The sequence below is a fragment of the Furipterus horrens genome, unplaced genomic scaffold (genome assembly GCF_987537825.1).
Source record: "Furipterus horrens unplaced genomic scaffold, mFurHor1.1.pri manual_scaffold_10, whole genome shotgun sequence".
NCBI lineage: Eukaryota > Metazoa > Chordata > Mammalia > Chiroptera > Furipteridae > Furipterus > Furipterus horrens.
Window position 1 is genome coordinate 12,356,331 of NW_028327180.1, and position 14,175 is coordinate 12,370,505.

The 14,175-nt window shown below is 39.9% G+C and overlaps 1 protein-coding gene across 2 annotated transcripts in view; it reads left to right on the plus strand.

Annotated features, from left to right (window-relative positions):
* IL15 (interleukin 15) overlaps positions 1-12,468 on the plus strand; it is a 54,301-nt gene extending 41,833 nt beyond the window's left edge. The window contains exons 1-7 of one of the 2 annotated variants that reach the window (XM_090288770.1): positions 2,649-2,724; positions 4,213-4,311; positions 5,730-5,827; positions 7,230-7,314; positions 8,553-8,597; positions 9,571-9,708; positions 12,358-12,468. In XM_090288770.1, coding sequence (XP_090144896.1) covers positions 4,300-4,311; positions 5,730-5,827; positions 7,230-7,314; positions 8,553-8,597; positions 9,571-9,708; positions 12,358-12,468 — 489 coding nt within the window. In that variant the 5' untranslated portion in view covers positions 2,649-2,724; positions 4,213-4,299. Of the gene's footprint in view, positions 1-2,648; positions 2,725-4,212; positions 4,312-5,729; positions 5,828-7,229; positions 7,315-8,552; positions 8,598-9,570; positions 9,709-12,357 lie in introns of those variants that run through there. The other variant, XM_090288772.1, reaches the window with a different exon arrangement.
* Positions 12,469-14,175: the final 1,707 nt, after the last annotated feature.

Sequence of the window (14,175 nt, forward strand, 5' to 3'; positions counted from 1 at the left end):
TAATTAACACAGATTGTCTCATGAAATTTTGTATTTGACATTTCCATAATATTGGTGTCAATTGAAAGCAATTACTGAAAAATGCTAGTACCTTAATGACAGAAAAATGTGAGACTTTAAAGTTACCAGTTTCTCAGCTGTACTAAAATGGGACTGATTAAGAGATCCACAGGAGTCATGGGTCCGCGACTGTCAACTGAGGGTCAGGTTCACTGAGTGTCTGTATTGACAAATGAAGTCATATCGGAACACAGCCAGACGTGTTCATTCATGGCATTATCCACGGCTGTTTTTTCATGGTAACAGCAGCGTTACGTCGTCGGGACAGACCCTGCAAGATCCTCAAAGCCTGCTGTACTCTCCGGCCCTTTAGAGAACATGCTTACCCGCTCCTGCTTTATACAGCGGCCACGCTTGTGTCCACGCTCACCTGCAACTACTGTCATGCTGTTATCAAATGACTCACCGCTTTTCTCTGAATACTTGCTGTGCTTGTCTGTGTGTGTTCTTGCTCAGGCTCTTTCTTCTGCCTAGAAAGTTGTTGCCTTTTACGCAGATCTAAAGTCTACCCATTCTTTAAGGTGTAATTCCCATCACACTTCCTCCATGAAGTTTTATAATAAATGAAAAGAAATTCCCTGGATATAGCTCCCTTTTACTCACTGACATACACCCTACATCCCCTGACTCTCTCCGGCTTGTGTTTGCCTGGCATACAGCACCATGATTAACTTTTCTACCAATCCCAGACCTGCCTGTCCCTTGCAGTTTAACGTGGCCCAGAGAAAACACACACAGGCATGCTGACTAGTCTTACTTTCCGGCCATTCATGACCATGGACTTCCAATAGGCATGGTTCTCATCCTGTACTTAGATGTACTCCTTCTTACTTTGATGGCTGTTTCTTTCATTCTTCTCTGTCCTCTACCCCTAACACCTCCTCCTCATCCTCACTCTCTGCTGATGACATTGAGTCTTAATTAACTGAGACAATCAAAGCAATATTGAGGAACTTACACTGCCACCTCAGCCTCCCTTCCAATAAAGGACAGCTGTGCTCTCTTACATTCTTTCTATTCCACACTCAATCTTGGTTTGCCCTCATTTGTAGTGTTTTTGAGTGGATAGATAAATGTCTTTACTGCATAAACCAATACTCATAACTCTTCTTTCGTTGCTAAGTCCATTAAAATTTATATTACATGTGTGTCTAGGCAAGTCATTAAACAGAACAGAACAGAACAAAACAAAACAGCAAAGTGCTAGATTATATATTTTCACTGGGATACACTACAATATTGGTGTAGAATGGAACATATTTACAGTTCTTTTCACGCGTCACTATGCGTTACTGCATCTGTCTGCTCTTCCAGATGTGCTACCCCTGGGCAGTGACATCCTGCTAGGCTAGCAGTGCTGGTCAGCACCTGGTCATCAGGTCAGCCGGCACCCTGCAGTGAGACTCGGTCACAGAGTTCCAAAAAAATCCCTGTTTAAGCTCTGTGCTCTCTCTGAGGGTCGGGCTGGGAGGGAGTGCTTTTTTCACTCCAAGATGCATGTATCCAGGTGAATGAAGGACAAACCGAAGATGCTGATTGTGAGGGCATTTTACGACCACAGCAATTCGTGTGCCAGGATTAAACACTGCTCTGTAGTTCTCCAAAAGTATCTCAGAGCAGAAAGTGGACAATTCATTTCATCCCCGTATTAAAGTTTGAAACCCGGTGTCAGCCGTTTCTCTCTGAGATTTTGGGTGAGAGTCAACCGAGAGAATGCTTGCGGAAGAACTGGAGTTCTGTTTTCCATCAGAACAGTTTGAAACTCTCAGAGAGCAGTGGACTTTTATTGTTCACTTGGGATGGGTCAGGAATGTCCTACAGCAAGAAGCCTACACTTCTCAGCCACAGAATTTGAAATTTCTTGTATCCCTCCTCCCTCTTCCCAACTTGGATTGTGAAGTAAATTTTTTTTTATGGCTACATGTATGACATTTACCTGAAGCAAACCACTTAACCTCTCAGAAGCTCAATATCTTCACGGCAGGCTAACAGTGGTATTTCTCACATACCCGTAGTGCCAGGATTGAATCTGATAATATAAATGAAATAATTTTGCAACCTTGAAGGCACTAGGTAAGCAATATGTAGTCTAATTAATATCACCATCGTGATAGTAATTATATTGAGTCCTGGCCAAAGAGAAAGGAATAGAATAGTTTACCCTTTCAGGTTTTTTTGACCAACATGGATTACACACACGCGCATGCATACTCACACACACACACACACACACACACACACACACACATTTTTAGTAAGATCATTTCACAGACTACAGTAAGTGGGAAAGTGAATGCTTCTAAGCCTGCTGTAAAATCCTAAGTCTTTTCTGTCAACCCAGAACACTGCCTCAGTTCTTTGACCAAATGGCAAACTGTAAAAGTGTCCTTTTTCTCTGCACTGGCCTCCATTATCCTTATTTTATTAGAAGATGTTGAGGCCATTTCTGCTCATGCCTCCAGGCTTGGCATGGAGGCTTCTGGTGGAGGCACTTTGTCTTCCACGGCATACACCAGCTGGAGGGAGTGGAGCAGGGCGGTGAAAGCTCACCGTGACGTTGGAGAGACTGGAGCAGCCTGCTTATCTGAGGCTCACGCTGCTGCAAAGCCCAGGACTGAAATCACCGTTGTTTACTCATGTAGCTTCCTAAGGCCTCGTTTAACAGTTACGTCATCCGGAGTACTGCCCGATCCCATGTTGATAAGTACTGTTTTTTGAACAATATGGAGTTCAGGATAGCACAACTAAAAAGGGAGGAAGGGGATTTAAGGGATATTGGGTGAAAGTGCAAAGATAATTTTGAAATGTTATTTAAAAATACTTGAAGCACTGAGATAATATGGACAGAGAATTGTTATGAGAGTAAAAAGAATTTAATTAAACCAATCGATGGGTGACTTAGGTCATATGTAACAGAAGGGTTAGATTGAATATGTTGTTGTGGAAAAAGAGTCTTTCTTGTTGTATATACTTTTATATTGTTGAATACCTAGATAAGTGCTGGTTTTTCCTTCTAAGAGTTATGTATTTTAAGAGCAATCATTTTTTGTATTTCTGAAACATCTGAAAAATAAAAGTATTTATTTGAGTTTGCAGAATGTAATTACAGTGAGTGCTTATGTCAAGGGATGCGGTAGATTTTGATTTTTGGAGGGGAGGTCAACAAATACATAGTATTTTAAAAGGAGAGAAAAAAATCGTTCATATTTTATATGTTTTGGTTTTTAATTTTTTAATAAGATGGAATTAAATATGGAAACGTGTAATCATATTCTCCACCTCTTTGAGTTAGAAAAATATAATCTTGTTACTTATAAAATTCTCAAATGATGATTCGAATGATGATTTATTTTGTTAAAGGACAAAATTCAATTCAGTAAACATGAAGCTCTAATTGACTTTATTAAGTGGTTCATGAATAGGGCAGTGTCCCATCTAGGGACAAAAAACAAGTGTTACATTTAGACCAGGACATCTTTTTTTTGTGGGGGATTGGGGGGCATTGGTGGAAGGATGGCAGTGTGACTTTTTTCTGAGGAAGATAGAGAGGCCCCACGTGACAGGTACCTCCTTGTTGAGCATAAAATTTCACACTGTTCGATTAAGATTATATGTCTAGGAAAGTCTGAAACAGTAACAAAGTCGAGTATTAAATCTAAGTTTATTATTGTGGACTTGAGCACAAGTGACATCACGTGGGCCCTGAAGTTTTCTCTTTGACAAGTTCAAAGACCGAAAACATCTGTTCATGACTGTAGAAGTAGCTTCTTCTGTTGTAAAATTAAATGATCAGAAGTTGATATGAATCCAGGTATTTGGTTGCCTCTACTTTTCACTAATCTGACTTTAGAATTTGCCAGTTCAGGACCTGAATATGGTGGAAAGGGACTGGGCTTTATCATCAGACCTGGTCTCAAATCCTGGCTCTCCTACACTTGCTGTGGGGCCTGAGCAGCTGATTAAATGCTGCTCACCCTTCCCCATCAGACTGGTGTGAGGATTAAATGTGATGCACGGATTAAGTGACTAATAGAGTGTCCATGAAAAAGTAGGTGTTCAATGAATCTTAATTCCCTTCCCTTTCTTCCCCCCATTGTCACTAGTTTACTTGTGTTTTTAACAGATCATTCTTTTCCCTGGATTGTGTTGTAGGAAGTTTTCTGGATGGATGGCTTCTGGAAACCCATTGCCATAGCCAGCTCTTCTTCAATATTTAAGGATTCACCCTGGCATTGAGTAATGAGAATTTCGGTAAGAATAATTAGATAAAGGTAGTATATGGACTTTTCTAAAAGGTCACTTAAATCTCAGATACTTCATAAAATGACTCTTCTCCCAAGATCTTGGGATGTAACAGAGGCCTGTTCACACCTAGATTGTTCTTATCTTGAAAGTAAAGATAATAAGTTTTTAAATAAGTTTTTAAACCCTGTGCACAACCTTGATATGTTCTTCCTGTCTTGTAAGTGTATTACTTCAGTTATCTCACCCTACTGTTCTTTAAATAGCTATCTCCTCAGTGAATTGTATAGTCCCTGAGGACAAGGTCTGCTTGTTACTCATCCAGTTAGCATAGACTAAATGAGTCTCAGATTTTTGGTGGTCAAGGTGACAGTCAACATTGCTATCTGAAATGCTAAAGCTTTGGTCACGTGAAAGAGGCAGACAAAAGTATCAAAACTCGCGAAGTCCTAAGGTAAGTGATGTTTCTAAATCACCAAGAAAAATTATTATATAGTGGCTCTCATGATAGCACAGAGTATCTTCAGTTGGTTCCATTTCTGTCCAATTTTTCTCTAAATGATATTAATTTATAATTTTCATATAGTTACATGAAATTAATATAGAACTATAAACCTATATTAGTAATTTAGTTTATTAATCTGTGCTATATAAAATATGTCGAACTATTAAAAGTGAAAGGATGAGAGGGAGATTAAGGATAATAGAAAAAAATTAGTGGTATTATTAGTAAATATGTAAATTTCTTATATCAGAGAAGGAAAACTCTGATTCCAAAAAACCTCCGCTGCCTTGCGGCATACCTCTTCAGGGGAAAGGCTAAGGGAGTAAACCCCGACAGAAAATCCGGAGCCGGAGTCCCTAAGGCGGTTTGACGTTGTAGTCAACACCAGCAACTCCTGCGGCGCACCTGAAGCCAAGCTGTATTGACTCCGTCTTTCCCTTGGATCCTTCAGCTGCGAAGAGAGGGGGGGTCTGCTGCATGGGCAACAGCAGACCCTCCATATCACCCTGCCCAGGCTCTGTAGCTTCAGCTTCACTGGAGAGGACACTCCAGCGTCATCACAAGATGTCGATTCAACACGGGAGGAGACATATACCGTGTCACTCCCGAGTTGGACTGCACAGCCATTCTCGGCGGTGCAGATAGACTCTTAAGAAGCTACACCATCGTCTCTCGAGACGGACGGCTGCCGACGACGAAATTTCTTATATTAATATGTATTAAAAACATATTAAAGAATTTTGCCTACAAGAAACAGAACTGAAGAAGAGGGAGCAAAAAAGATAAAGTCTAGTTTTACTAATCCTGATAAGGAACACTAATTCTTAAATTTTGATCTAAAGCAATGATAAACCCTTATTTTAGATACCACTTTTTTAACTGAAAAATATGTCATCATTTTCTTTATGATTATATTTTTCAGAAACCACATTTGGGAAGTACGTTCATCCAGTGCTATTTGTGTTTACTTCTGAACAGTCATTTTCTAACTGAGGCTGGCATTCATGTCTTCGTTTTGGGGTAATTTTATCTTCAGGCATAAATATCATCATGCTAACAGCCGTAGTCATTATTCTTCAATATTTTCTCTGTCAAATTGGTTTATGTTCAGTTCGCTTACACCTTAGGTAGTCAGTATTTGGGTGTGATAGAGGGCAGATTATGGAGACTCAGAGGAGGTTTGGTAAACACCGAGCATTCCATATTCTGGTAGTATAGAAAAGAGTGTTAACATCCTGCAAATAAATTAAATCTCTTGGTATATAACGCATTTCTTATTAATATCTTGCATGTTTTTCATTGCAATAAAAAACACATCTTGGTAGATATAACTATACTTAGAAATACATTCCTTATTAATAACCTGCATGATTTTCACTGCAGTAAAAAAAAAAACAAAACAAAACAGATATTTAGGGCTTGCTCACGTTACTTTTTTAATCTATTTCTTGGCACTGACATATTCTATCCTTGAGTCTTATCCTAGTTCATTTGGAAGCATTTCTTTCTTTACGTAGACCTTTCGTTTTTCCTCCTAGTGAACATTCACATTTTCCATGCCTATTAACTTTTTTCCTTCTTTCTTAGATACAACTAATACACTGACCGCTTGGCCTAAGCACCTGACCTATAGCTCTGTAATCTGACTCAGTTCAGTTTCACTGTACTTTTTACTTCACGGAGTGGGGAACCATAGGTTTGTGCAGGTAAATTAGTGTTGGTTCTCGTGCTTCCACAAAAATCCATCAGGACGCAGTTCGTTTTCATGAAAACTTTAAGAGTCATTCCATAGTCAGTTGGTCAGTGTGTGTGTCTTTTGTCCAGATATTAAATTTCTTTTTACCAAAATGAGAAAATACATGAGTAAGTATATTCAGGCTAGATTGGACTGAAGTCTATAATGTTTACGGCTACAGCTGTTGCAAGCATAGCGATGATGCGGGCAGCAGGCAGGAGCATGTTTAATCTACTGTGAAGAACATTTAGAGTCAAAATCATTCTATGAAAAGGGTTCTTGCTTATTTTAAGAATTTCACCTATCTATTAGACTTAAAAGTTGGATGGGACTTCTACTTAATGCAAATTAGTAATTCATTCAAAAACATTTAGTGAGCACTACCACGCATCAGGTATTGTTTTTATTTCACTGAAATAACTTGCAGCCGGTTTTTGTAACTTATCCCTTCAAACTGGGTGTTTCTCTAATTCAGGCTGGTCAGTCCCCAGTTAGCTTCAAGTGTCAAGGTTATCCTGTGTGTTTGGTGTTTCTGTTCACCTACAAGGCTGCTGAAGGCACAAAGGCAAGGGTGACACTCCTCTTTCGCCATTCAGAATTAAAAATTCTTGCTTGCTCTGTTGCCTTTTGTATTCAAGACCGTATGACGTTCACTCAAAAGGCTTTACTTTTTGGTTTCGCTTTCAGGTGTATCAGTGCAGGTCTTCCTAAAACACAGGCAAACTGGCAGGATGTAATAAGTGATTTGAAAAGGTTTGAAACTCTTATTCAAGTAAGTACTTATATTTTCATCAACGACCTGGTGTAATTGCTGTAGAGTGTGCCTTTTCCTCTGTTTTGCTGTCAGTCTTAATGCGATCTCACTTGAAGCAATAATATTGTTGTAGAAATTTATAAGGCCTCAAAGGAAATAATTTTCAGATCCTAATTATCTAAAACTCAGTTTGTAAGTGGCCCAGCCTGAAGAGCTCCCTGTCACCAAGGGCCAGAGATTCACTTTGTCCACGAGAGAAATCAGATGTCTTTGTGGCACTTGCGAGGGGAAGAGCCTGACCCAGGGAAAAGTTCTCTGATCTGTGAACTAGAGAACCCTCTCCACCTTAAAGTCACCCACTGGCCTGCTAGAACCTCCAGAGTGCAGGGGGCAGAGAAGAGGAGCCACTGACGACTGTATTTAAGGAAGTGTCTTCTGCCCCAATGGGTGACCCAACACTGTCCAGAGGAGTCGCAGGGGCATGAAGTGAGCACCCTTCCAAATTAGTCCCACAGAAATTCTGAACATAGAACTGTCATTGGAATCCCAGCATGCAAACACATGTCAGAATCTGAGTGCGAAACCTCATCAAAGTGGCTGCATGTTAAATCAGAAGATGTATATAGGACCAGGGTCTCCTAATGTAATAGCCAAAATACCAGAATACAATGGACAGTCACTCATTGTAGAGAGCAGCAGGAAAAGCCCAACTTGAATGAGAAAAGATAATCGACAGACTCTGAAACTGACATGGATTGGATGTCAGAATTATTAGACAAATACTTTAAAGCAGCTATCAGAAAAACGTACCAGCGGGGAATTGCAAATATTCTTGAAACAACTGAAAAAATCAGAACGTCTTAGCGGAGTAATACAATATGTAGAAGGAACCAAATGGAAATTACCGAAATGAAAAAATACCATCACTGAAATACAGAACCACGGTTAAAATTGCATAGAATTACACACACACTTGAGTGCGCATAATTCTGGTGAGATGTGAACAAGGTGGGTAGGTTGTAACGATGCCATTTTCTGGTTGTAATCTTGCACTATGGCGGTGCAGGATTAGGGGAAATGGTAAAGGGCAGGTCCACCGGGGCTTCCAGGAATTTCTATTACAATTGCACGTGAATCTAAAATCATTTCAAAGAATTTAATTTTAAAAGCTTAATTTAATATGGTCAGTAGGTTGTTCTCATTATATCTAAAGTAATGTATAGTGTTTCATATTTTCTAATTTTGTTCTCTTTCAGTCTATACATATTGATGCCACTTTATATACTGAAAGTGATGCTTATGTGAGTATAGAGTTTTTCTTTTTTCCAAAATTGCTATATTTTCTAGTTTTCAAAAGCCTAAGAAGTATATTTTTATGAATTTACTGAAATATGTCTAGTTTTTAAATGTAAATGTTGGTGTGTTCTTATAACATATGATCCATGAACTTTTATAAGTAATTGTTGAAATTATGGGCCTTGGGGACAAAAAGAACTACATCGATGCTATTTTTGTAAAATATATAAAAGCCTTTTCCATCAATGTCAAACAAAATAAATAATTTTGTGATGCACTTAGATCATGATACAACTAAAGGCAGGAATCATGTTAACTGGTTCCATTTAAAAGTATCCACCCTATCAATTGTTTCCAGTGCTGTAGTTTATTATCATCTCTAATCACATTTTCTACAAATTGCTTCCATGCATTTATGGTCCACGTTTTGCATGAACCTACAATTGTCAGAAAAGGATTCTGGCTGTTTACTCTGTCTGTGAGAAAAGAGACAAGCACAACCCAGAAAACCTATCAGAATTCAAAAATAATCTTGAACTCGTTACGTGAATACACTGGCATTGCAGAAGCCATGTATGATTTCAATCACGTTGCTGGTCCTTTCCCTCTGAACTGGTTACTAAAAATCAAGACACCAACCCTACTATCAGTGTTGGTGTTTTCGGAGTCTTGGGCCAGTATCATTACCCTTTTACACAGAAGAAATGTGCTCAGTGAGTAAAGGTCGCCTAAGATTTCCACATTTTCTAGTTTCATTTTCTAGTTTTCTTCTGCACAACATCTCCCTCCTTCTTGATTGTTTTGTTGTCAGTTGGTTTTGAACTGTTTTCTGTGTAAAACTGTTTAGGATATTGTGTTTCTTTAAAAATATGTGGAGTGACTCTTTAAAAAAATCAAAATGGCATCTATGTGAAAATGAATCATGAAAACGAAAGATAAGGCATTTTTCAGAGTGGTTCCTTGTAACTCTCTTTTCAGCCGGGTTGCAAAGTCACAGCAATGAAGTGCTTTCTCCTGGAGTTGCACGTTATCTGCGAGGAGACGGATAATAAGGCTATTAGAGAAACGATAGAAAACCTTATCATCCTGACAAACAGCGGTTTATCTTCTAACGGGGTGAGTTCTCCAAGAGTCTCAGAGTCACAGCAGATGTTTGTGGCTTGGCGGGAAGAAGTCATGAACTGGAAATGATGGACAAGCAGACCCTCCCGAGAGAAGGCAAGGTTATTTCAGTGCAAAGGCATCCCAGAGTGGCAGCACATCACAGCCCTCAGCTGCTCATCGGCATGTTCATGCAACACACACATACTGCAAGGTGCCAGGTAGTGAGCTCGGTGCTAGAGGGACAGTGGGAACCAGTCAGGTCACTGACCTCACGGGGTTGGTCATCAGGTGCAGTGGATAAACTGATCTAATTGCATAACTAAGGGTTTGGCATGAACAACAGTCATCCAAGTTTACCGGGTGCTTGTGCTGGGCCAGACACTGTTTATTCTTCTAGGGTTGAATGGTGGTCGTTCCCCGAGTCCTCACCGTAAACCTATGAGATAGTTGTTACCCTTGAGTGATTCAAGGGTGAAGAAGTTGGAGGCCTGAGCACTCCAATTCATGCAGGCAGCTAGGAGAATGGGGAGCCGGGATTCAGACCCAAGCAGCTTCACTTCAGAGTCTGTCTTCTTATCGACTGAAAGGCTAGATGCTGCGGAAGGGTAATAATAAAAATATTAATAATTTGATTATCAATTATTAATAACTTGGACTATCCCAGGCAACATGAGCAATATGGGGTTCCAGGAGGGCAAATACTGGGAACTCCCATGGTAGGCTGGGGGACCAGCTATGCAAGGGCCTTGCGGTACAATGGGTTATGGCTTTCACATCAAAACACTAGCGGCCAGAGCAAAGGAGAAAGACGTTTTATGAGCAAAGAAGGCATAATCATAATTAATTTAATTTAACAAATACTCTTTGGGCCCCATTGTAGGCCCTCAGGAAAGCAGAAGTGAAAAAATATATACGGTCCCTGCTCTGAAAGAGGGAGGAAACATAACTAAACCAATCAATAAGCGAATGAATATGAGTCTGTTATTTACTAAATCCAATGGCCCAAAAGGAGGCTGGCAAAGGCGTTGGCATTTGGTAAAGGCGTGAGGGAATGAGCCTTATGTCTGGGAGCCGTGTTCAGGCGGAGGCAACTTGATGGGCAGAGACCCTAAGCTAGTGTGGCTGGATGCCTGGGATTTTTCCCTAAAATTTCTAGGCTTCTTTATGTCTTGGCTTAAATGTCACCTTCTCAGTGATGTCACTGCTTTACAGTAGGAGTCCCATGTCCATGTCAGCATGCCCTGTCCCCTTCTTTGCATATCCCACTACCTGACATACTATGTATTTTATATAATGAGCATTGTATGCTTTTCCCTAGGACAATGTCAGCCTCAAAAGGGCAGGCATTTTTTATTTTTTTCAGTGCTGGGTCCCAACTCCCAGAACAGTGGCTGGCATATACTAGGTACTCAATGTACTTATGAAATGAATATATTTATGTTTAAAATACTCTTGTGATATGTTATCTTTACCTTAGTAATAATTCATAACAGTATCAATGGTCAACTCCTTTATGCATTGCCCATAGTCACACTCATCACAGTGGGGCACATGTAGAGGAAAGAGTGGACAGGACTACATAGTCAGAAGACCTGGACATGGAGAATATTATTGATTATGTCAACGGAGAGGGGTCATTTAATATCTGTGCCTTCCTATCTGACATGATTATTTTCAGGACCAAATAAGGCAGAGTTATATGGAATATAATCAGTGCCTGGCATAGAATCTGTGCTTGATAAATATTGCTGAATCTGAATTTTGAATGCTTAATGGATATAGAATCTAATTTTGATTTTTTGCTGGTACAGCTTCTGTGGTTCAGATGATCTCTAAAAAGTGTATCTATGATTTGGAATATTCTAGTTTTCCATGAAACTGTGTTTGGGTCACAAGAATTTGTGGTGTTCACCTAATTAGTTCAATTCCATCAGTAACGATTGTGTGAAGACCATGCTCAAGGCTCTCTGGTGAATGCTAGGGAAACAAAAATACACGGCCTTGCTCTCCTGGCAGAATTTAGAGAAGTGTGGTGTAAAAGGCACAGAACTCCGTAACATCAGTATAACGTGCTGTGAGGGCGAATCCGAACCAGGGATCCTGAGAATGTAGCAATGGGATACTTACCCTGATCGCAGGAACTCACAGGCTCAGAAAAGACTCCTGGTGGGGACAGCAGCGGAGTCATTGTTGGTGTGAGTAGAGTAGCTGAAACAGGAAGTGTTGAGCTGTCAGAGAGAGAAGTAGAGGCAGCGAGGCAACTAACAGGATGGCCTGCACGTGGGAATGAAGGCGTGAGCTCAGCGTTCCTGCGGCATGATGTTAGAGGGAGTTGGGGAAGGGCAAGACGGAGGTAAGGAGCAGCTCACGGAGGGCCGGTGCACCGTGCTGGAAGGACTTCAGTCTAGGGCGGGTGACCAGGAACCTTGGACTCTAAGAAGAAAGTCCATGCTCTCACAGACATGACAGTTTTTCCAATGCCCTTATTCCATTATAAGAAAAATAAGCCCACATCAAAACTCCCAGTTCTTCCTCATATGATAACTTGCCCAAGTTTTCATGTCTCAAGACCTCACTCACCATATGCTTCAAAAGATATGGTATTCCCAGGAAAGAAATACATCAGACTTTCCATGCTAATCCTTTCTTTTTATTTGGCAGAATGTAACTGAATCTGGATGCAAAGAATGTGAGGAACTGGAGGAAAAGAATGTTAAAGAATTTGTACGGAGTTTTAGACATGTTGTGCAAATGTTCATCAACACTTCTTGATGAACCCTCCTCAGTGTTTCTATCATTTAGAAACATCTTCCCGTTGCTTAGAGGCCACGAAACACTTTGCATTTACCATGTGCTGCCAAGACAAGTTCTTCTAGCAAGAAGATGATCAGGATCTTGGGTCAGATGAATTCATAGAAATGAAGGCAGAAAATGGCATTGAGTAACATGGTGTCTATGAATGGTCCACAGCTTTATTTTTGTTCATTACTTTTAACTTATTATTGAAATTGTACATATTTTAGTATAATATAAAATGTTGAATAAAATTGTGTACATATTTTATCCTTTGAAATTGCACTGGTGTTTTACTTCTTAGAAGAAAATAGGGGACATTTGTTCAAGGATGATAGTTAAATTATTTAACAACTACTGAGGCTGGGGCCACTGGTTCATGTGGATGGTATGTTCCAACGAGTGTGGGACCATAGACTACCAGCCTTCATTTACTTGTCTGGGTGTGGCACCCGGACAAAGAATTGAGTAACTACCACTTGGTGTGAAACCAGGGCTTTCCTCTGTAATTCAGTTATTGACATACAAAGAACTATTATGAAAGAGAGAAATTGCAACATCTTGCCACGTAATGTGCATCAGAAAATCTTAGGCGGGGGAGGCAATAAAACCTTCACTGGTAAGTAGACATATATAGAACACTACTGATTGCAGTGATGTGTATATTTCATGTTTTCCCAAGTACAGGTACTTTATTTTCACTGTTTCTTTTTTTTTTTGCCATCTTTGTATAATTAACTACTGATTTGTTAGAGCCAACGTTTTCTGACATAAAATAATTGTTCATATACTTTTTCCAATATACTGTCTAAAATCTGCAAGCTCTCTTTTAGTGAACTGTGACTCAAACGAAATAGTCTTGGTTCATCACAAATTACTTTCACCCAATTCGCTTCTAACGGTCTTCACTGAGAGACTGACTACAGGGTAGGAGCTGATCTCCTATGAATTTGTTTTCTCTCCATTTCACAGGACAAACTGGTTCTCTGTTGAAACATTCTTTTGTCACCCAGTGCCCCTTCCGTGTGCATATATCCCATTAGTCTGATCCATGTATGCTTCAAACTTTCTTTCAAGATAGTTTGGGAGAAATCTGTATCCTATTGGACTTTGAAACAGTCATGTGTTGGCTGTCAGCTTGCTCCCTGATCTCTGTCCAGACAAGTAGTACGTGGCAGCCACACTGAAAAGTTTAGGGATTGGGATGGTGGCAATTGTTTGTTTGCTTGTTTTCTGTGCATTTTTAAAAATTTCATCTGTGATGGAATTTTTTAAATTTATATATATTGTTTCCCCTTAGTTTTCTATTGCTGACAAGTAGGGAAAAGTAACCATTTTAAACTGTGATTTTTCAATCCAATCCTTAGACGAAAGTTAGCCTCCGTTCAGTGTTCGTTGGGATGGGGGAAGGGGAATTATAGTGGCAGTCCCGTTAGCAATAATATTTCATAGTGACCAATGATCCATTCTGGTTATAGAAGCACGTGAGTGGCTTTAAAACTTGGCACTGGGCAGTTCTCAAAATTAGGATTCCTCCCCCATTAGTTATTTAACGCGGACTGCTTCAGTCAGTCCTCAGAAACTCAAAGCATAGACGGCTGGGCAAACTCTTAAACACTCTTAGCTAACTAAAGAATCAACCGATTATGTAAAACCTTACATTTGACTTTTCATTCCTGCATTCTT